The following is a 20,977-nucleotide window of genomic DNA, read 5'->3' as shown; positions in this document are numbered from 1 at the left end:
CTCTTGTGTCTGAGCCGTGGAATTGAGATTCTACTTTGTCTCTGTACTGGCGCTTAGCTTGTTTGATAGCCTTGCGGAGGGAAACACCAAATAATGCATGCAGAATTAGAGAATACACACAGTAGATATGGGAGTTTATCAAAATTGGATTGTTTTCTAATTCTTTGTGAGTCTGTGTAATCTGAGGGAAATATGTGTCTTTAAAATGGTAATATATTTGGCACAAGGTTAGGAAGTGCCGCTAAGTTTCCACCTCATTTTGTTGCACATAGCTTGTCTTCTCCTGAGAGCCAGGTCTTCCTACGGCGGCCTCCCTCAGTAGCAAGGCCATGCTCTGTACATAGTCAAAGCTTTTCTTAATTTTGTGTCAGGTATTCTGCCACTGTGTACTTTCTGTTTAGGGCCAAATAGCATTCTAGTTTGATCTTTTCTTTTGTTAATTTTTTCTAATGTTTCAAGTAATTATCTTTATGTTTTCTCATGATTTTGTTGGGTCTAGTTGTGTTGCTGTCCTGGGATTATGTGGGGGCTGTTTGTGTTTGTGAACAGAGCCCTAGGACCAGATTGCATAGGGGACTATTCTCTAGGTTCATCTCTCAGTTGGTGATGGCTTTGATAATTAGCGGGTATTCTAATTCTGCATGCATTATTTGGTGTTTTACGTTCTTCATGGAGGATGTTTTTGCAGAATTCTGCATGCAGAGTCCCTTCTTGCCTTGTCTCATATCGTTCACAGCTTTGTGGACGTTACCTGTGGTGCTGATGTTTAGTCTGAGGTATGCATAGTTTTTGTGTGTCTAGATGGAATTTGTAGTCCTGGTAACTGGACCTTTTTCGGAATCTCTCTCTCTCGCAAATAAAAAGTAACTTTATGGTGTACAAATGTAAATTGTACACACAACTGTCAGTTGTACATGTAACGGATGTGAAATGGCTAGCTAGTTAGCGGTGGTGCGCGCTAATAGCATTTCAATCGGTGACGTCACTCGCTTTGAGACCTTGAAGTAGTGGTTCCCCTTGCTCTGCAAGGGCCGTGGCTTTTGTGGAGCGATGGGTAACAATGCTTCGAGGGTGACTGTTGACGTGTGCAGAGCGTCCCTGGTTCGCGCCCAGGTCGGGGCGAGGGGACGGACGTAAAGTCTATACTGTTACATACACACAGTTCAAAATAAAGATTCTCTGCAGATATATCTGGTCAATTCCTTTTATTTTACAATGCACTACAGTTTTACATATATATTTCAAATACTAGTATGTCAAGAGTAAACAACAAAAGGGCAAGGGAAGTCTGTAACAAATATAAAATACAAAAAACAGATATTGGACAACTGAAGATATGTGATTTCTCAGCACTGTTTTTTTGATACTGTACACATTGATTACCTGTAAGACAATGAATGAAAAATTAAATATAAATATTCACACTGCATTGCCCAAATTGGCCTCAAACATAACCGCATTTTATGTACATATCAAAATTATGTGCATTTTCATTTTTTCTTTGGACTGTAAAAACAAAGAATGAAATTATGAGAAGAAATTACTCAAAACATTTAATGAAAAATATAATTATGTGATGTCCCCTTACAGCTTAAATGGAATACTTTGAAACGGTCACACAATTCATCCAATGGGGATTTTTTACATTCCAAAGGCACAATATGTTTAATTTGAATTGACAAAACATTCACCTATACCAAATCTTATGGTGAGGCTGAAGCATTTCTGAGTATGAATGTGAAACCAGTGAGCCTGACCAACTAGGCCAGTTGAAGATGATGCCGAATGGGGAAGCAGCTGAGCTGGTGATGGTACCATTTCATTCAACGATCTACACACGGATCACAGAGCCTGAAATGCCTCTAAAAACAAACAATATCACAGATTGCATAGTTCAGAAAAGTCAACCCACAAAACCTAGTTTGAGCTTAGGTGGAAAACCTACAGCCTGAGTGCCAGTCTGTTTGTGCCATCATCATGCCAACTCCTTGTCACTCATTATCATGCCAAATGTTTGGCTTGACAATGACAGCAATGTATTTGACAAAAGCACAAACAGATCTGGGACCAGGCTAGAAAACCTCACTCTTTATCTTCCGCCACTATTTCTGTCTTGACTGACTCCTTATTTCCTCAGAGGTCTCGCCTGCCCCTGTGTCTATCTCCATCCTCCATCTTCATTTCTTCCATGTCTTTTGCTCTGACAGACATTCTTGGATCCTAAGGCCCTGAGGTGGGTTGCCCTGCAGCAGGTTGCTCTCCGTTGTCAGGTCCAGATGCTGACCATACAATAATCCCAATGATGATGGCTGCCATGACGACCCCTACGCCAGTCAGCAACACTTTCATCTTCATGTGTTCCCACCACTTCTGCTGTTTCACTTTCCGAGCAGACTTTGAGAAAGCTTTACTCTGAAATCACATCATCATAAGATGTTAAAAGTTAGTCCGATGTTCATGCCAAGACCCTATGCCCCCCCCCCCCCTCCTGAATATGGAGTGTATTCTATATATCTGCAATTGAGGCTGCGCTGCATTGTATATATTTTAAACTCCAGAAAGAAACTATTATGTCATGAAACCCACCATTTTCTGACAATTCGGTAGACAGAAGTCTTTAGTTACAGTGCACACTACTTTCTCAATGTTTTTTCCAAAGAATCTAGACTGGTGTTTTTTTTTCTTGGCACTGCTGTTTTGTTTATCCCAGTTACCCAGTCAGCCAGCCAGCAAGTCCTCAAAGAACTATGACAGTGTCCCACATGGCACCCTATTCCCTTTATAGTGCACTATTTTTTACCAGAGCCTCGTCAAAAGTAGTACACTATATAGGGAATATGGTGTGATTTGGGGCACAGCCACAGTCAGCCGCTCAGTGCGTTCTCAGAGAACTACAGCGCATTCGGGAACTATTCAGACCCCTTTACTCTTCCACATTTTGTTATGTTACGGCCTTATTCTAAAATGTATTAAATTGTTTTTTCCCCTCATCAATCTACACACAATACCCCATAATGACAAAGCAAAAACTATTATTTTTGTATATATTTTTTTACAAATGTATAAAATAAAAATAAAAACTGAAATAGACATTTACATAAGTAATCAGACCCTTTACTCAGTACTGTATTGAAGCACCTTTGTCAATGATTAAAGCTTTGAGTCTTCTTGGGTATTACACTACAAGCTGTGCACACCTGCAGATTCTCTCAAGCTTTGTCAGGTTGAATGGGGAGTGTCGCTGCATAGCTATCTACAGGTCTCTCCAGAGATGTTTCGATCAAGTTCAAGGTCTGGCTCAGTCTGGGCCACTCAAGAACATTCAGAGACTTGTCCCGAAGCCACTCCTGCGTTGTCTTGGCTGTGTGCTTAGGGTTATTGTCCTAATGGAATTTGAACCTTCGCCCTAGTCTGAGGTCTTGAGTGGTCTGGACCAGACTTTCATCAAAGATCTCTCTGTACATTGCTCCGTTCATCATTCCCTTGATCCTGACTAGTCTCCCAGTCCCTGCTGCTGAAAAACATCCCCACAGCATGATGCTGCCACCACCATGCTTCACTGTAGGGATGGTGCCAGGTTTCCTCCAGACGTGATGCTTGGCATTCAGGCCAAAGAGTTCAAACTTGGTTCGTCAGACCAGAGAATCTTGTTTTTCATGGTCTGAGAGTCCTTTCTATTCCTTTTTGCAAAATCCAAACGGGCTGTCATGTGCATTTTACTGAGGAGTGGCTTCTGTCTGGCCACTCTACCATAAAGTCCTGACTGGTAAAGTGCTGCCGAGATGGTTTTCCTTCTGGAAGGTTCTCCCATCACCACAGAGGAACTCTGGAGCTCTGTCAGAGTGACCATCGGGTTCTTGGTCATCTCCCTGAACAAGGCCCTTCTTTCCCAATTGCTCAGTTTGGCCGGGCAGTCAGCTCTAGAGAGAGTCTTGATGGTTCCAAACTTATTCCATTGAAAAATGGAGGCCACTGTGTTCTTGGGGACCTTCAATGTTGAAGACATTTTTTGGTACCCTTCCCCAGATCTGTGCATCGACACAATCCTGTCTCGGAGCTCTACGGACAATTGCTTCAACGTCATGGCTTGGTTTTTGCTCTGAGATGCACTGTCAACTGTGGGACATAATATAGACGTGTGTGCCTTTCCAAATTATGTCCAATTAATTGAATTTACAGGTGGACTCCAATCACGTTGTAGAAACATCTCAAAGATGATCAATGGAAACAGGATGCACCTGAGCTCAATTTCAAATCTCATAGCAAAGGGTCTGAATACTTAAATAAGGTATTTCTAAAAATCTGTTTTTGCTTTGTCATTATGAGGTATTGTGCGTAGATTGATGAGATTAAACAAATAATTATATTTTAAGAATAAGGCTGTAACATAACATAACACATAACTCCCCAGCCGGCCTGGCTGGGGAGTGATGTGGGAACGCTGCGACCTGGTTGGTTGACCCCAGGGTTGACCAGGACGGACATGTGCCCTGTGGCACGTCCTGGACACCCCTCTCATAATACAGTGGGAGACCAGTGGGTTTCATTAATCTTACAACAATAGGAAATACCTTTCTAAAAATATCACTGCAAACCACAATCAGGATGTAAATTGTCCATTATTTTTTGCCTCCAACTCCACCTAATGTGTATTTATAGACAGCAATATGACATTTCCTGGCTATTCCCTGGACTCGTATGGAACATTGGAAAACTACCATGAGACACACCAAAGAAGAATTCCAAAGGAGAAACCTTTTGTGCTATTGTGTCTCTCTGAAACCCACCTAAGGTTTTACCGGTATTATAGCATTGCAATCATCAAAGTACGGCCTTCAAAGTCAGTATCTTAAAATTATGTTTGTGTTTTATATTAAGTCATGATTTGGTTCCATTAAGACGTCTCTTATTACACCTCTTAATTTAGGGTACGTCCCAAATGGCACCTTATTCCCGATATAGTGCACTTCTTTTGACCCGAGCCCTATAGGCCCTGTTCAAAGGTAGTAGACTATCGAGGAATACGGTGCCATTTGGGGAGCACCCATAAAGTACAACAATCACCTTCTCCAGAAGTTCGTCTGCCCTGTTATCAAGATCTCCCAGCTTGCCTGACCTCTCGGCAGCCTTGTTGAGGTTATCTAGCATGATCACCTTCACCTCCTCCACCTCATCCTGGGCCTGCTGCAGGCGGTTCTTCCCATTCTCCTGAACACACAACAAACAAGTTGAGGTTAATGGAAGATACATCCTGGTAAGGCCACATGACTTAGTTGGAACCACTTCTGATTTTGTGCATATTTGATGTATGATTTACAAGTATTGATTGACACAATGAATAGCTCACATACATTTTTTCAACATCTGTCCCCGTCTTTGTGTTACCATCTTAAAGGTGATATTTTATATAATTAACAACAGCGCATTGTTCACATTAACATGAATTATTAGTCATAATGGCTGAGAGATTAAGCTTCCATAGGGGGAAAACAGGACAGAACAGGAAGATGACGGCCAACAACTGATCTGGGGCAGGTGAGCCTGGACATCTGGATGACTTGGACGGTTCCGTTTACTGTAAGCTCTGACTTTCTGAAGGAACATGGTGGCACGCTACAGCTTTACAAACAAATAACCACTTTAGCCTGGGGGAACAAAGGTTGGACAACCCACTGTGACAACCCACCAAAATCTACTATAGCGGCCACATCCTAACCGTGAGATGTGCACGCTTCACTTAACTTTCAGGGAAATACATTGATTGATATCAATGGAAGGCTTGAACGAAGACTCACAAATCTCAAGATAGGATTCAGGCCTACATGTACTGTAGGCGAATAAGAAGGCCTACTTAAAACAGGATATTTAGGCAGTATAATAATAGACTGAACAATAACATAATTTATATCCTGACGGGACTATCCCTGACTTTTTTCCCTCTGTGCCGGACAGGGAAGTGAGTGTTTCAGCAGTCAAGGATGCTGACTGCGCTGACACTTACAGGAAACCAAGAGAACAAACAAAACAAGTACAATCTCAGTGACTCCATATCTCACTGTCAATAACACCCTTTCAGACTCACAGAACCGGAATGAGATATGGCCAGGTTAGAACACTAGTTCAGTGCCCTCGTAGAGACAAGTTAGGACTAGCTGTTATACATTACCGCTCAATACATCATGAGTTATACAAGTTTTAATGAAAGGTGCATTTCTTTCCCATTTGTATTTACTATTACAGCTGTCATATGGTGAATAGGCTACTGGTTTGCTTTGGTGAAATTGGATTGAAACATACATTTTGAGGAAATGCGTTTCACTGTTTTAGTTCGGCCCCCACCAATTCAGTTTTCATAGCTGAGGAATAGTCTGTGTTTAAAAATCAACCGGCGACAAAATCTTAACACAGGAACTGCTGCCTTTTCCAGTTCTCCTCCTTGCTTCCTTCCTCCCTTCACTCCCTTCCTCACTCACTCACTCCAGCCTCAACAGAGTACCTAGCATTTAGCTAGGAAACCCCCTCTCACAAATCGACAATATGTATTTTTTACATGTCTCGTTCAATCAAGCGGACAGGGATAGTCTGCTCATGGACTTTACAGATATGTATAGGATAGACGAACATACCTGGGTCTATATCTGTTATCCACAGAATACACATTGTAATTTCATCAACTAGCATAATAGAACATATCTAACCATTTAAGTTTGGTTGATTGAGTGCTACTCTAACTTATTAACCTGACCCTCTAATGACACTTACAAACCATTTTCATAACAACTCACATGGGTCTGTATAAAATAATCTATTTGCATGAATTTGTTTGAATTGTGTATGATCTCTCATAAATTAAAACCAAAACTAAAATAAAAAAGGTAATATTATGACTGTAGCACACGGACTTTAAATAAGGTGTATTTTACATAAAATCAGTCAAGTTCAATGTGGGAAAACGGTCTAATGTAATTCAACGCAAGGCTGTAGCTTAATGTAGTGACAGTCACAACAACAACAAACGCTTCTGAGCCTACGGGTACCGTGTGTGCAATAGGTGCAGAAACTAAATTATGAAACCATAAACATATTAATATACTATTTTTTATTATTTAATTTGCTGAAAATAAAAATATATATAAACATACCATTGTTCTCCCGTCACTATCTCTATTCCTGTCCAAAACTGTCACCGAAACCAATGCATTGAGAGAAGCGTCTTGGCATAAACCTTTGTGTCAGAACAAACGTTGCGTTTAACCAAGGTGGCTTTCAGATATCGCAAAGTTGATCTTCACCCTCTCTCATTTGTAGTTGATTATAGTTAGTTTCTATCTTTCTTTTAGTCGATATTCTTTCTTTTTCCTGGTCTGGTCTCTCACGCTTTCACTGCAGTCTGCTGGTCGGGTCGGGTGACACTTTCCCACACTACCCCTATCTGGAAGTCAACAGAACAGACCCTTTGACGTCGTGGCCTTACGTCACTGTATTTGAATGATGGGTATTTGATCATGGATCAGACTTTCTAGGTGAAAGGGAAAAACGTACACCTCGCCTATACCATTTAAACTTCTACTACTCTATTGTAGAGTCTTGTAAATGATATATTCATATTCAGCCATTTACTTTGACTTTTCTTTCACCACAGCCTACAATGACAGTAGCTAGTCTAATGAGTATATGACCATAGTCAGCCTTTTGATTAAGCATCAAACACATAGAAGGGATTGAAAAAAAAAAACACACAATGTAATGAAATTAAACATTTTAGGACAATTTGGTAGCCATTCAACATGCTCCAAAACTCAAACAATGGGGTCCCAGTCTGTGTTCACTGTCACCAATGATCAGTATATGGTGGCTCTCAGTGGTGGAAAAAGTACTCAATTGTCATACTTGAGTAAAAGTAAAGACACCTTAATAGAAAATGACGAAAGTAAAAGTGAAAGTCACCCAGTAAAATACTACTTGAGTAAAAGTCTAAAAGTATTTGCTTTTAAATATACCTAAGTATTAAAAGTAAACGGAATTGTTCAAATGTACTTAAGTATCAAAAGTAAAAGTATAGACCATTTCAAAATCCATTATATTAAGCAAAACAGATTGCACAATTTTCTTATATTTTTATTGATGGATATCCAGGGGCACACTCCAACACATAATTTAGAAACAAAGCATTTGTGTTTAGTGAGCACCAGATTAGAGGCAGTAGGGATGACCATGTATGTTCTCTTGATAAGTGTGTAAATTCGACCATTTTACTGTCAAAATATAACAGGTACTTTTAGGTGTCAGGAAAAATTAAGAAGGAAAAAGTACATTATTTTTCTTTAGGAATGTAGTGAAGTAAAAGTAAAAGTTGGTAAAAAAATATAAATAGTAAAGTACAGATAGCCCAAAAAAATACTTAAGTAAAAATACTTAAAAGTACTACTTAAATACTTTACACCACTGGTGGCTCTGAAAACATGGTGTTATAGGCAACCAACTGCCATCCAAAATTCCTTGTTCTTCTAGTGTCCACCCTGTTCTGTTAATACTATTGTATCATTCTAGCTGAACCCAAAAAGGTCAATGTGTGGTTTCCTTACTCTGTTATACTGCAGTTATAATACATAACAAATAGCGCTAGCCATAATAGTTATAGTCGATGAAAACCTACATTCCACTTATGACAACTGACATACAGTAACAGAGTCATAATATTACACTTTCAAACAGGACATATAAGAGAGGAAGCGAGGAGTGGAGTTAGAGATCACAAACCACACTTGAAAAAATAAACATGAAATTGAAAGTGAAGTAATAACAGTAAGAGGAAGTAGAGCTTTTCTCACAGTTAAACAAACAACAAAAATGTATATTCCATTTGCTAGTGACTGCCCAACATTGCAGTAGGGACTTGCAGTCAGAGTAATTTGATCACTGAGTTGAATGCATATTATTTCATGACTTCAACATAACAACTATAAATAAAACCAAAACAGGAACACGAATGTGAACGGAAACCATGCTTTTTGTCAGATTGCACTATACATGTATATGCTTGGTATGTTTGTAATCAAGGTCATGCAAGACGTCGGTGGTCCTCCAATATGACATTAAAGCAACACTAACATTAGGTTTTCATATATGTTCATTAACTGTCCTTTAATTGAAATTACACTAAAGAAAAAATAAATAGGTTACCTAAGGAGGTAGGATTTTCTCTGGTAAACATGAATAAGAGCTATAACCCTGGCTGCCTGCTATGGCTTTATCAGAGCAGACTAGAATTGACCCCAGGGTTGGGCCCCTGATTGTGTTGGGGGCAGGGATGGACTGGGACCTCAAAGTAACACACTGCTAATTTTCCCCTTGAGGCCACCATTATTAGGCCATTAATGATAATTCTATGCAAAACCCCCAAATTAGACTGATCCACTGGGTTAAAGATGGACCGGCCCATCATGGCATTTACCTAAACTGGCTAATGGCCAGTATGTTTCTGTATGAGGGTAGATGACAGCCACCACGTGAGGCTGTGCCATGTCGTGTGGTACTAACCAGACTCTCTCAGGCCCGGTTTACAATGGGTCAATTCTGGGTCCGCTCCACACCAACACCAAGAACATATTCAGCCCAGTCTGGCCTCCCTCTCCATCATTGTGCAATATGGAGAATTTAGGATGATGTTATGCTGTGTTCAAAACAACTGGGAACTCAGAAATCATATACTTACGACTTCAGTTCATTCAAAACAACTGGGAACTCTGGGGGAAAAAAACAAGCTCTGACTGGGAAAAATCTATTCGAACGGTATTCCAACTCGGAATTCCAACTCAGGAACTCGGGCCTCTTTTTACAGCTCCGACTTTCCTACCTGAAGATCACGGGTGTCAGGACTTGAATTCAAAACTTGTTTGAGTTACCAGTTGTTTTAAATGCACCATTAGTCACAGCCACATAACTTCAAAACAGAATCCAGACAGAATGCCTACTTACCATTTCCTATATAGTATAAATGGACTCTCACTTTCTAACATCAGAATCTGTTGTTTCAGGATCTCATGATGATTGGTCATGTGTGTAAAATGTAATGTGAGTGGCTCCAAGTAAATATAACATTTGCACTTTATCAAATCAAATGTCGGAGTGACATAGCCTAAATACAGTAGAATAGAATACAGTATATACAGTTGAAGTCGAATGTTTACATAGATTTAGGTTGGAGTTATTAAAATTCGTTTTTTCAACCACTCCCACAAATTTCTTGTTAACAAACTATAGTTTTGGCAAGTCGATTAGGACATCTACTTTGTGCATGACACAAGTCATTTTTCCAACAGTTGTTTACAGACAGATTTCACTTATAATTGACTGTATCACAATTCCAGTGGGTCAGAAGTTTAAATACACTAAGTTGACTGTGCCTAGAAAATTCCAGAAAATGATGTCATGGCCATAGAAGCTTCTGATAGGCTAATTGGCATCATTTGAGTCACTTGGATGTGTACCTGTGGATGTATTTCAAGGCCTACCTTCAAACTCAGTGCCTCTTCGCTTGACATCATGGGAACTTTTTGGAGAAATGTCCTCTGGTCTGACGAAACAAAAATAGAACTGTTTGGCCATAATGACCATCGTTATGTTTGGAGGAAAAAGGGGGAGGCTTGCAAGCAGAAGAACACCATCCCAACCGTGAAGCATGGGGGTGGCAGCATCATCTTGTGGGAGTGCTTTGCTGCAGGAGGGACTGGTGCATGCCACAAAATAGATGGCATCATGAGGCAGGAAAATTATGTTGATATATTGAAGCAACATCTCAAGACATCAGTTAAAGTTAAAGCTTGGTCACAAATGGGACTTCCAAATGGACAATGACGCCAAGCATACTTCCAAAGTTGTGGCGAAATGGCTTAAGGACAACAAAGTCAAGGTTTTGAAATGGCCATCACAAAGCCCTGACCTCAATCATCTAGAAAATGTGTGGGTAGAACTGAAAAAGTGTGTGCGAGCAAGGAGGCCTACACACCTGCCTCAGTTTCAACAGCACTGTCAGGAGAAATGGGCCAAAATTCACCCAACTTATTGTGGGAAGCTTGTGGAAGGCTACCCGAAACGTTTGACCCAAGTGAAACAATTTAAAGGTAATGCTATCAGATACTAATTGAGTGTATGTACACTTCTGACCCACTGGGAATGTGATGTAAGAAATAAAAGCTGAAAGAAATCATTCTTTCTACTATTATTCTGACATTTCACATTCTTAAATTAAAGTGGTGATCCTAACTGACCTAAGACAGGGCATTTTTACTAGGATTAAATGTCAGGAATTGTGAATAACTGAGTTTAAATGTATTTGGCTAAGGTGTATGTAAACTTCTGACTTCAACTGTACATATGAGATGAGTAAAGCAAAAATATGTAAACATAATTAAAGTGACTAGTGTTCCATTATGAAAGTGGCCAGTAGCAGGGTGATGTAACCGGTTGGAAGCCGCCTAATGATGGATATTTAACAGTTGGATGGCCTTGAGCTGTTTTTCAGTCTCTCGGTCCCAGCTTTGATGCACCTGTAAGGACCTCGCCTTCTGGATTATAGTGGGGTGAACAGGCAGTGGCTTGGGTGGTTGTTGCCCTTGATGGTCTTTTTGGCCTTCCTGTAACATCGGGTGCTGTAGGTGTCCTGGAGGGCAGGTAGCTCTAGAGAGCTCTGTGGTTACGGGCGATGCAGTTGCTGTACCAGGCGGTGATACAGCCCGACCGGATGCTCTTAATTGCTGTAAAAATGTTTTTGGGGGGTTTCTTAGGTTGAAGAGGCGCTGTTGTGTCTTCTTTACCACACTGTCTGTGTGGGTGTACCATTTCAGATCATCAGAAATGTGTACGCCGAGGAACTTGAAAATGTCCACATACTCCACTGCGGTCCCATCGATGTGGATAGGGGCGTGCTCTCTCTGCTGTTTCCTGAAGTCCACGATCCATTCCTTTTTTTTGTCGACATTGAGTGAGTTATTTTCCTGGCACCACACTCCCAGGGCCCTCACCTCCTCTCTGTAGGCTGTTGTGTTGTCTGCAAACTTGATGATTGAGTTGGAGGAGTGCGTGGCCACGCAGTCATGGGTAAACAGGGAGTACAGGAGGGGGCTGAGCATGCACCCTTGTGGGGCCCCGTGTTGAGGATCAGCTAAGTGGAGGTGTTGTTTCTGACCTTCATCACCTGGGGGCGGCCCGTCAGGAAATCCAGGACCCAGCTGCACAGGGCGGGGTTCAGACCCAGGGCCCCGAGCTTAATAATGAGCTTGGAGGGTACTAAACTCAGCAAAAAAAAGAAACGTCCCTTTTTTAAGACCCTGCCTTTCAAAGATAATTCGTAAAAATCCAATTAACTTCACTGTAAAGGGTTTAAACACGGTCTCCAATGCTTGTTCAATGAACCATTAACAATTAAAAAACATGCACCTGTGGAACGGTCATTAAGACACTAACAGCTTACAGACGGTAGGCAATTAAGGTCACAGTTATGAAAACTTAGGACACTAAAGAGTCCTTTCTACTGACTCTGAAAAACACCAAAATAAATATGTCCAGGGTCCCTACTCATCTGCGTGAACATGCCTTAGGTATGCTGGAAGGAGGCATGAGGGCTGCAGATGTGGCCAGGGCAATGAATTGCAATGTCCATACTGTGAGATGTCTAAGACAGCGCTACAGGGAGACGGGACGGACAGCTGATCATCCTCGCAGTGGCAGACCACGTGTAACAACACTTGCACAGGATTGGTGCATCACACCTGCGGGACAGGTACAGGATGGCAACAACTGCCCGAGTTACACCAGGAACGCACAATCCCTCCATCAGTGCTCAGACTGTCTGCAATAGGCTGAGAGAGGCTGGACTGAGGGCTTGTAGGCTTGTTGTAAGGCAGGTCCTCACCCGACATCAACGGCAACAATATCGCTTATGGGCACAAACCCACCGTCGCTGGACCAGACAGGACTGGCAAGAAGTGCTCTTCACTGACGAGTCACGTTTTTGTCTCAACAGGGGTGATGGTCAGATTCACGTTTATCGTCGAAGGAATGAGTGTTACACCGAAGCCTGTACTCTGGAATGGGATCGATTGGAGGTGGAGGGTCTGTCATGGTCTGGGGCGGTGTGTCACAGCATCATCGGACTGAGCTTGTTGTCATTGCAGGCAATCTCAACGCTTTGCGTTACAGGAAAGACATCCTCCTCCCTCATGTGGTACCCTTCCTGCAGGCTCATCCTGACATGACCCTCCAGCATGACAATGCCACCAGCCATACCGCTCGTTCTGTGCGTGATTTCCTGCAAGATAGGAATGTCAGTGTTCTGCCATGGCCAGCGAAGAGCCCGTCTCTCAATCCCATTGAGCACGTCTGGGACCTGTTGGATCGGAGGGTGAGGGCTAGGGCAATTCCCCCCAGAACTGGTAACTTGCAGGTGCCTTGGTGGAAGAGTGGGGTAACATCTCACAGCAAGAACTGGCAAATCTGGTTCAGTCCATGAGGAGGAGATGCACTGCAGTACTTAATGCAGCTGGTGACCACACCAGATACTGACTGTTACGTTTGACTGTTACTTTGTTCAGGGACACTTTATTCAATTTCTGTTAGTCACATATCTGTGGAACTTGCTCAGTTTATGTCTCAGTTGTTGGGTCTTATGTTAATACAAATATTTACATGTTAAGTTTGCTGAAAATAAACTCAGTTGACAGCGAGAGGACGTTTATGATATTGAATGCGGAGCTATAATCAATGAACAGAATTCTTACATACCTGTAAGTATTCCTCTTGTGCACATGGGAGAGAGCAATGGGCAGTGCAATGGCGATTACATAGTCTGTGGATCTATTGGGGCAGTAAGCAAATTGAAGTGGGTCTAGGGTGTAAGGTAGAGGTGATATGATCCTTAACTAGCCTTTCAAAGCACTTCATGATGACAGAAGAGAGTGCTACGGAGCGATTCATTTGGTTCCGTTACCTTTGCTTTCTTGGGTACAGGAACAATGGTGGACATCGTGAAGCCAATGGGGATAGCAGACTGGGATAGGGGAAGATTTAATATGTCCTGAAACACTCCAGCCAGCTGGTCTGCGCATGCTCTGAGGACGTGGCTAGGGATGCTGCCTGGACCGGCAGCCTGCGAGGGTTAACACGCTTAAATGTCTTACTCATGTCGGCCGCGGAGAGCCCACAGACCTTGGTAGTGGGCCGCATCGGTGGCACAGTGTTATCCTCAAAGCGTGCAAAGGTGTTTCGCTTGTCCGGAAGCAAGACGTTGGTGTCTGCGACATGGCTGGTTTTCACTTTGTAGTCCATAATTGTCTGTAGACCCTGCCACATACGTCTCATGTCTTAGCCGTTGAATTGTGACTCTACTTTGTCTCTATACTGACGTGCCTGTTTAATTGCGTTACTTAGGGAATAACTACACTGTTTGTGTTCTGCTATATTCCCAGTCACCTTGCCATGGTTGAATGCATTGGTTCACGCTTTCAGTTTTGCGCAAATGCTGCCATCTATCCATGGTTTCTGGTTAAGGTAGGTTTTAATGGTCACAGTGGGTACAACATATCCTATACACTTCCTGAAAAACTCACCGTATCCGTCAATGTTATTCTTAGAGGCTACCCGGAACATATCTGTGCTTTGTTAAAACCCCTCAAATTCATTGTTGGAGATAAACAAGAGTAGAGAGGATGTCAAAGTTGAATCAGTGCTATTGTGAAAAATAATGTGTCATCAGATTTCCAACTGCTGTGATCCATCATACAGTACAACACTTGAGACATTGTGATTAAAGATAACATTGTAGATCACATCCAAGCAACCTCATCCCTCTTCCCGTCTGAGATCTGTGCTGTGAGATATCACACATTGATGGAGATTTGGAGAGGTCTATGCATGGTGAGTAAAAATCCTAAAAGTAAGCACCCACTGGAAAATCAAATACACTGCTCAAAAAAATAAAGAACACTTAAACAACACAATGTAATTCCAAGTCAATCACACTTCTGTGAAATCAAACTGTCCACTTAGGAAGCAACACTGATTGACAATAAATTTCACATGCTGTTGTGCAAATGAAGTAGACAACAGGTGGAAATTGTAGGTAATTAGCAAGACACCCCCAATAAAGGAGTGGTTCTGCAGGTGGTGACCACAGACCACTTCTCAGTTCCTATGCTTCCTGGCTGATGTTTTGGTCACTTTTGAATGGCGGTGCTTTCACTCTAGTGGTAGCATGAGACGGAGTCTACAACCCACACAATTGGCCATTAGGTACCGAGATGAGATCCTCAGACCCCTTGTGAGACCATATGCTGGTGCGTTTGGCCCTGGGTTCCTCCTAATGCAAGACAATGCTAGACCTCATGTGGCTGGAGTGTGTCAGCAGGTCCTGCAAGAGGAAGGCATTGATGCTATGGACTGGCCCGCCCGTTCCCCAGACCTGAATCCAATTGAGCACATCTGGGACATCATGTCTCGCTCCATCCACCAACGTTGCACCACAGACTGTCCAGGAGTTGGCGGATGCTTTAGTCCAGGTCTGGGAGGAGATCCCTCAGGAGACCATCCGCCACCTCATCAGGAGCATGCCCAGGCGTTGTAGGGAGGTCATACAGGCACGTGGAGGCCACACACACTACTGAGCCTCAATTTGACTTGTTTTAAGGACATTACACCAAAGTTGGATCAGCCTGTAGTGTGGTTTTCCACTTTAATTTTGAGTGTGACTCCAAATTCAGACCTCCATGGGTTGCTAAATTTGATTCCCATTGATAATTTGTGTGTGATTTTGTCAGCACATTCAACTATGTAAAGAAGTGTTTAATAAGAATATTTAATTCATTCAGATGTAGGATGTGTTATTTTAGTGTTCCCTTTATTTTTTGGGGCAGTGTATATAGTCCAAGAAAATACTGTTAAGGATTCCACCAAAGATATTAAATATTAGTTTAAAAACTCTTGTAACACTGACTGTTGTGGTAATGGCTCAACTATTCTGTTCTGTCAACTCAAAGAAAGCTCTTCTTCAAGACTTCCTAGTTTCCGCTTAGCTTATTAAGTGATCTTAGTAGTAAGAACACAGTAAAAACAATTAAGGAATTTCCCATGGTGCATTCAACAACTGTACCAACCTCTTTGTGTTCGTTTTACTGTGTCTTCCTCTTGTGACCCTATGATCAGGCAGAAAACATTTGAGATAACAGAATAATTAACAAAATCACTGTGGAAGTAAATGCTATTTATTCTATAATTAATCAGATATAACATGATTGAACTCCAATGAATGAAAAACAAAATAATAGAATTCTATAGCAATTGAAACTGGCCCAAATTCCCAATACATCCTACTTGTCTAAAATACAATTATAGCTCTAAACCACATATCTACTGATAGGACTCTGGGGGGGGGGGGGGGGGGGGGGGTCCATATAATTGTATTTAATTGGTTTTGTTGATTAAAAACATCAATACAGTCATATGAAAAACAAAAAAGAAAAGATGTTCAGTAGGGATGAGCAAATATAACAATAAATAGCCTCAAATTAACCTCATTGTTACACTACTGGAATGGTTTAGGGCCCCATGTGGGTGCTTTACAAATGTATATACAGGTATGATAACTATAAACAAGCATGGGAGTTAACTCCTTGACCTCCCCAAAGCATGGCTGGTATTGTAACATTGGAGTGGACAGTGAGATGAGTTCAAACCCACAAGTAGTTAAAGAATACAGGTGGGCCTACCAAAAGCTACTATGCAAAGCTATGAGATGGCTGACAGTAGTCCTAGGAGCTTGAGACACTCGTTTGGACCAGCAAGGGGAGTTGTTAGCTGTTCAATTCCACCTCTCTCACAACAGGTTGTCTGGAGTTAGCCAGAGTTTCCAAGGCCTGAGTACATGGACCATGAGAACTCACATTAAGTCATGACATGAGTTCCCGCAGTTTGTGTATGATGGAGTATCAGGTCATGGAGAGAGGTCAAAAGGCTCTCATGCTTCTTCAGACTCTCCATTCCCCTTTCTTTCACTATACCATTGCAGCTAAGTTTTCCCCATCTTTCAAAACAAACAAAACCCACTGACATCCTCTCTAGCAACCAGCTCAGCTAAAATCCATTGAAACACAGTGGGGAAAAACATTACTAGTTTGATCTTTTAGTAGGTTTGGGAAGTGGGGGAACAGGGGAGCTGGTTGGGATGACGCCAGTGCTGAGCAGTACGATGATGAGGATTATGACGAGGACAATGACCACGATCACCACCCACAGCTTCATGTTCTTCCACCAGTAGGAGCGAGCCACCTTCTGGGACGTGTGCTTGAAGTCCTCAGCCTGAGGGAGAGATAGGACGCTACTAGGAACACGCTCACAGACGTTCTACCATTTGCAACGTTTTGCAGTAATCGATGCTTTGTAAACTGCAGATATGTAGTCTACACATTTCAGAGAGTTTGTGGCCTGCAATTTGATAAAATTGTTTATATATATATAAAACATTTTTTTTTTTTTTAAATGTACACCTTGAACAAACCCACATCATGGTTCACTCTTTAGGTCCATTAAATACTTTACGTATCAGTAATTGGATGTACTATCAGTAATTGGATGTACTACTACGTTATAGTAGATGTTAAGTGAGGACAAATGAATGCAGTGAGGAGCACATGATGAGGAGAGAGACAATGTAGAACTGAGATGTATAGAGATGTGGAGCAGTGTTGCAGGACTGACTGACCCCAGCCTGCAGGTCCTCTGACTTGCCCATCAAGTCATCCAGCCTCTCTCCCCGGGCCAGGATCCGGTCCACGTTCTGGGTCATGATGTCCTTCACTCCCTCCACCTGAGACTGCAGGGTCCTCACCTTGTCCTGCTCCACCACCTCTCCCTGCTCCTGGAGATCAACAGACAGAGACAGACAGAGGCGAGAGAGGTCAATGACGAAAATACACTTCAGCAGTCATCCAGCACGTGTTTTCATAAACTGAGGATATCTGTGTGAAATATAGACCATCAAGACAATAGTAAAGAACTCAAATGCTGCTAGTGGGCTGACTGGGGTTATGGTGTAGATTATTCCTACAAAGCCTTATCAACAATCCATTAACAGTAGTAAGAAGAGAACCCTGTGGGGAAGTTTTACACCTGTATCACTTCTCAAATAACCTTTTACGGTCTAGTCAGAAGAATGTCCATATCTTTATGTCATAGCTGCCTTTGAATGATCACGTAAGACCTGCACAAAAATAACAGATGCACACAAGATCCAATGAAAATCTATGTCAGGAATATATATTTTAAATAGGCACATTTAAATTGACAGTACATGTCTGAAGGTCCCTGTAAGCCAGGAAATGCTATTTTTGACATCCAGAACCAGTTAGTTTTCTGAGGAACTTCACTACACTCAAAAGTGCAAAAGAATCGATTAGACGTTGCTGACGTGTTAGGCTTTGTATGCGAGACAAAGAGAAAGGAGTGAGTGTGCATGTTGCAATTATTTTTTTCTTTCTCCAAACCCCATGAGCAGGCTCACCGGCCTAAAAAACACAGGCGTCTCCAGGAAACGGTAAACTTTGCTGCGTCACAACCTGGCTCCCTCCCTCCCCCTCCCCCCTCAGTCTCCTCCCTCGTTCCTTCACAACCTGCTTTCCCCTGACACAGGGCTTTGCCTGTATGAGGCCCACTAAATGGTCGACTGCTATCAAATGACAAGTCCCACCAAGAGAGAAACATTACATACTGACAAAGGAAGTTCACTGGCGTTAGAGAGTTTAGCAGACTACACACATTATCTTATTCAAATACTTGAGAAACAGGCCTTTTGAAGCTTTGAAAGTCCTTCAACTGGTTAGAGATTCAAACTCACAACACACAGCACTACCTCGGCATGACGGCTGTCCTTGACAGAGATACATCAAACAGATGTTCGCTGACATGAGGAAATGTAGATGAATCATTTCCTCATCATGTAGATGAATTATGGATCTTTGGTCAGTAAATAAGTGCCAGTCTGTTTGTGATATGACAACTCCTTGGCATGCCAAACATGTTGAACAGGGGTTAAGCACTTGATTTGTGTTCCACTTTGCTCTAAAATGTACTTGTAAATACCAAGTCATTTCCCTCACATTTTGGTCAGTTACAATATGCAAATGAAAATGTATCAGGTTTTAATTTTTGTTCTAAAGTGCATCTCATGGATATTGTGGACGGACTCATGAATCAGACATTTATGTTTAAGTTATCTCTGAACCTCAACCCAGAACCAAACTCTTGGGTACACGCTGGCCTGTGTCTAGCTAATGGATTTTGGATAAACTAATGCTGAAGAGCCTATCAAGTGGTCTGTCTACAATCTACCCTCCAAGACCATACAACCCAGGCAACTGACACCAGGCAAGCAATATTAGGCATACCAACCTGCCCACTTCCTTGTGAATGGTCTAAACTCAGCTCTAGCTCAGAAGTAGAAAATAGCCTAGGTTCCATCCTGTGCATATAAGTTTCTTCATTTGGAGAGTATGATGAGTCAACAGGCTGATGAATTACCAAACAAATAAACCACTTACTGTAATAACCGTTTCATGTTAACAGAGATGAAGGGAACGAACAATCCAGGTACAGGCAAGAAAGGCCAAATGCATGTTTGTGTTAGTTTAGCTGATGTCCCCCTTGTAGTGGCAATTCAAAACTTGACATCCACTCCTGATGGGAAAGTACAGTACAGTAATCCACACTAAATTCATTCCGGGTTTCTCCAAGTATTCCCCCATAGAGCCCATAAAAAGTAAGGTGTAGTATTTGAGTTTGGTATATTTGACTATTCTCCTATATTTTCCAGCTGACGACTCAAGCGAAAATCGTTGAAGTGTTACATAATGACTCTTTATATGCTCTGACAGGGGTATACTTTCACCAATTGTTGTCGTTAGGGAATAGATAGGCTACAATTTGTGGTGATTATCAAAACAAACACCCAAAGTAACAGGCGCCATGTCAAATACACAAACGTTACAATTTAAATAATTCAAACGCAATCTTCCGCAAAAGCGATACTGCCAGTGACCTCTTGGTCAGATACCATGTGCGCAATGAATGAAGGTAAAACAGAACATTTTCACAAACTAAGTAAGCAAAACAGGCGACTGTTGACCTGTTACATGTATTCTCAAGTGAGAAAGCTAGGCTATTAATGTGTGGATTTGATTGAGACTGGTTCAACAACACATCAGAAAAGAACAGACCGTTCCATGATCGGCACCTACCAAATCATTATCCATTGTCTTCGATCTTGGTTTATCGTAACCGGAGAGTTTATTAATTAAAATCCCGATGCATCCAATTAGTATAACTGTTATTTATGGATAATGAGAGTTTGATGTTCTTGCTGAACAGCCTACGTTGACTCCTGCTGCTCATGAACTTTTGTTTCTTCCTTAAAGTGAAGTCCTTCGCCTTGACCCACCTCTTCGGGTCTTCTGCTTCCACTTTGCATCCTCACGAGGGCGTTGGAGCACGCCGTTCTCTGGTGCACCTGCAGCAGGTAAAATAATGGACCCAAATCAGAATGTCGTTGTGCTGGTTAGCCCACAAACTTTCACATCAGGATTCTTGATCATCGTTGGTATGTGCTGGGTGCTACAGTAAGGAACGGTTTCCTTTTTACCTGTAACTTCTGTGTGCAAGAACTGTATAAAATACAGCAGGTCGATTGACGTCAGCACCTCAATCTGCAGTCTGGACCGATGCCGCGTTCATAACTGGGAACTCGGACATCTCCGACTTCAGTACGTTCAAAACAACTGGGAACTCAGGAAAAAAACGAGGTCAAATCATGATGTCAGCGATCTTCAGGTCGGAGCTCTGAAATGCTGTCCTACATTTTCCGACTTGGAATTCAGAGTTAGATGACCATTAAACTACTTTTTCCAGTCGGAACCGAGTTAACTGTTGTCTTGAA

At 42.0% G+C, this 20,977-nt stretch overlaps 2 protein-coding genes across 2 annotated transcripts; both read right to left on the bottom strand.

Annotated features, from left to right (window-relative positions):
* Positions 1 to 1,190: 1,190 nt before the first annotated feature.
* On the bottom strand, positions 1,191 to 14,282 carry LOC109896092 (vesicle-associated membrane protein 5-like). Its single transcript, XM_031829770.1, has 4 exons — positions 13,988 to 14,282; positions 13,783 to 13,854; positions 5,065 to 5,208; positions 1,191 to 2,412 (listed from the first exon to the last, which is right to left on the bottom strand). Exons 1-4 carry the CDS (start codon positions 14,021 to 14,023, stop codon positions 2,221 to 2,223), a joined length of 444 nt encoding a protein of 147 aa, XP_031685630.1. The 5' UTR covers positions 14,024 to 14,282; the 3' UTR covers positions 1,191 to 2,220.
* Positions 14,283 to 16,234: 1,952 nt separating this feature from the next.
* Positions 16,235 to 20,645, bottom strand: LOC109896094 (vesicle-associated membrane protein 8). Its single transcript, XM_020490332.2, has 3 exons — positions 20,283 to 20,645; positions 17,753 to 17,908; positions 16,235 to 17,349 (listed from the first exon to the last, which is right to left on the bottom strand). The coding sequence occupies exons 1-3, from the start codon at positions 20,295 to 20,297 to the stop codon at positions 17,161 to 17,163; spliced, it is 360 nt and encodes a 119-aa protein (XP_020345921.1). The 5' UTR covers positions 20,298 to 20,645; the 3' UTR covers positions 16,235 to 17,160.
* Positions 20,646 to 20,977: the final 332 nt, after the last annotated feature.

Source organism: Oncorhynchus kisutch, linkage group LG8 (assembly GCF_002021735.2).
Source record: "Oncorhynchus kisutch isolate 150728-3 linkage group LG8, Okis_V2, whole genome shotgun sequence".
Lineage (NCBI taxonomy): Eukaryota > Metazoa > Chordata > Actinopteri > Salmoniformes > Salmonidae > Oncorhynchus > Oncorhynchus kisutch.
Note: the sequence above shows the minus strand (reverse complement) of the source record. Positions and strands in the feature narration are given on the sequence as shown.

Bases quoted from the DNA above. Each gene is read 5' to 3' on its own strand.
- LOC109896094 (XM_020490332.2), bottom strand. The intron at 17,350-17,752 runs GTCAGTCAGTCC...TCTCTCCCTCAG, and splicing joins CAGAGGACCTGCAGGCTGGG to GCTGAGGACTTCAAGCACAC.
- LOC109896092 (XM_031829770.1), bottom strand. From the start codon at position 14,023: ATGTCCACCATTGTTCCTGTACCCAAGAAAGCAAAG. The intron at 13,855-13,987 runs GTAACGGAACCA...CTGCCCCAATAG, and splicing joins CTGTACCCAAGAAAGCAAAG to ATCCACAGACTATGTAATCG. The intron at 2,413-5,064 runs GTGATTGTTGTA...ATGTGATTTCAG, and splicing joins CAGACGAACTTCTGGAGAAG to AGTAAAGCTTTCTCAAAGTC.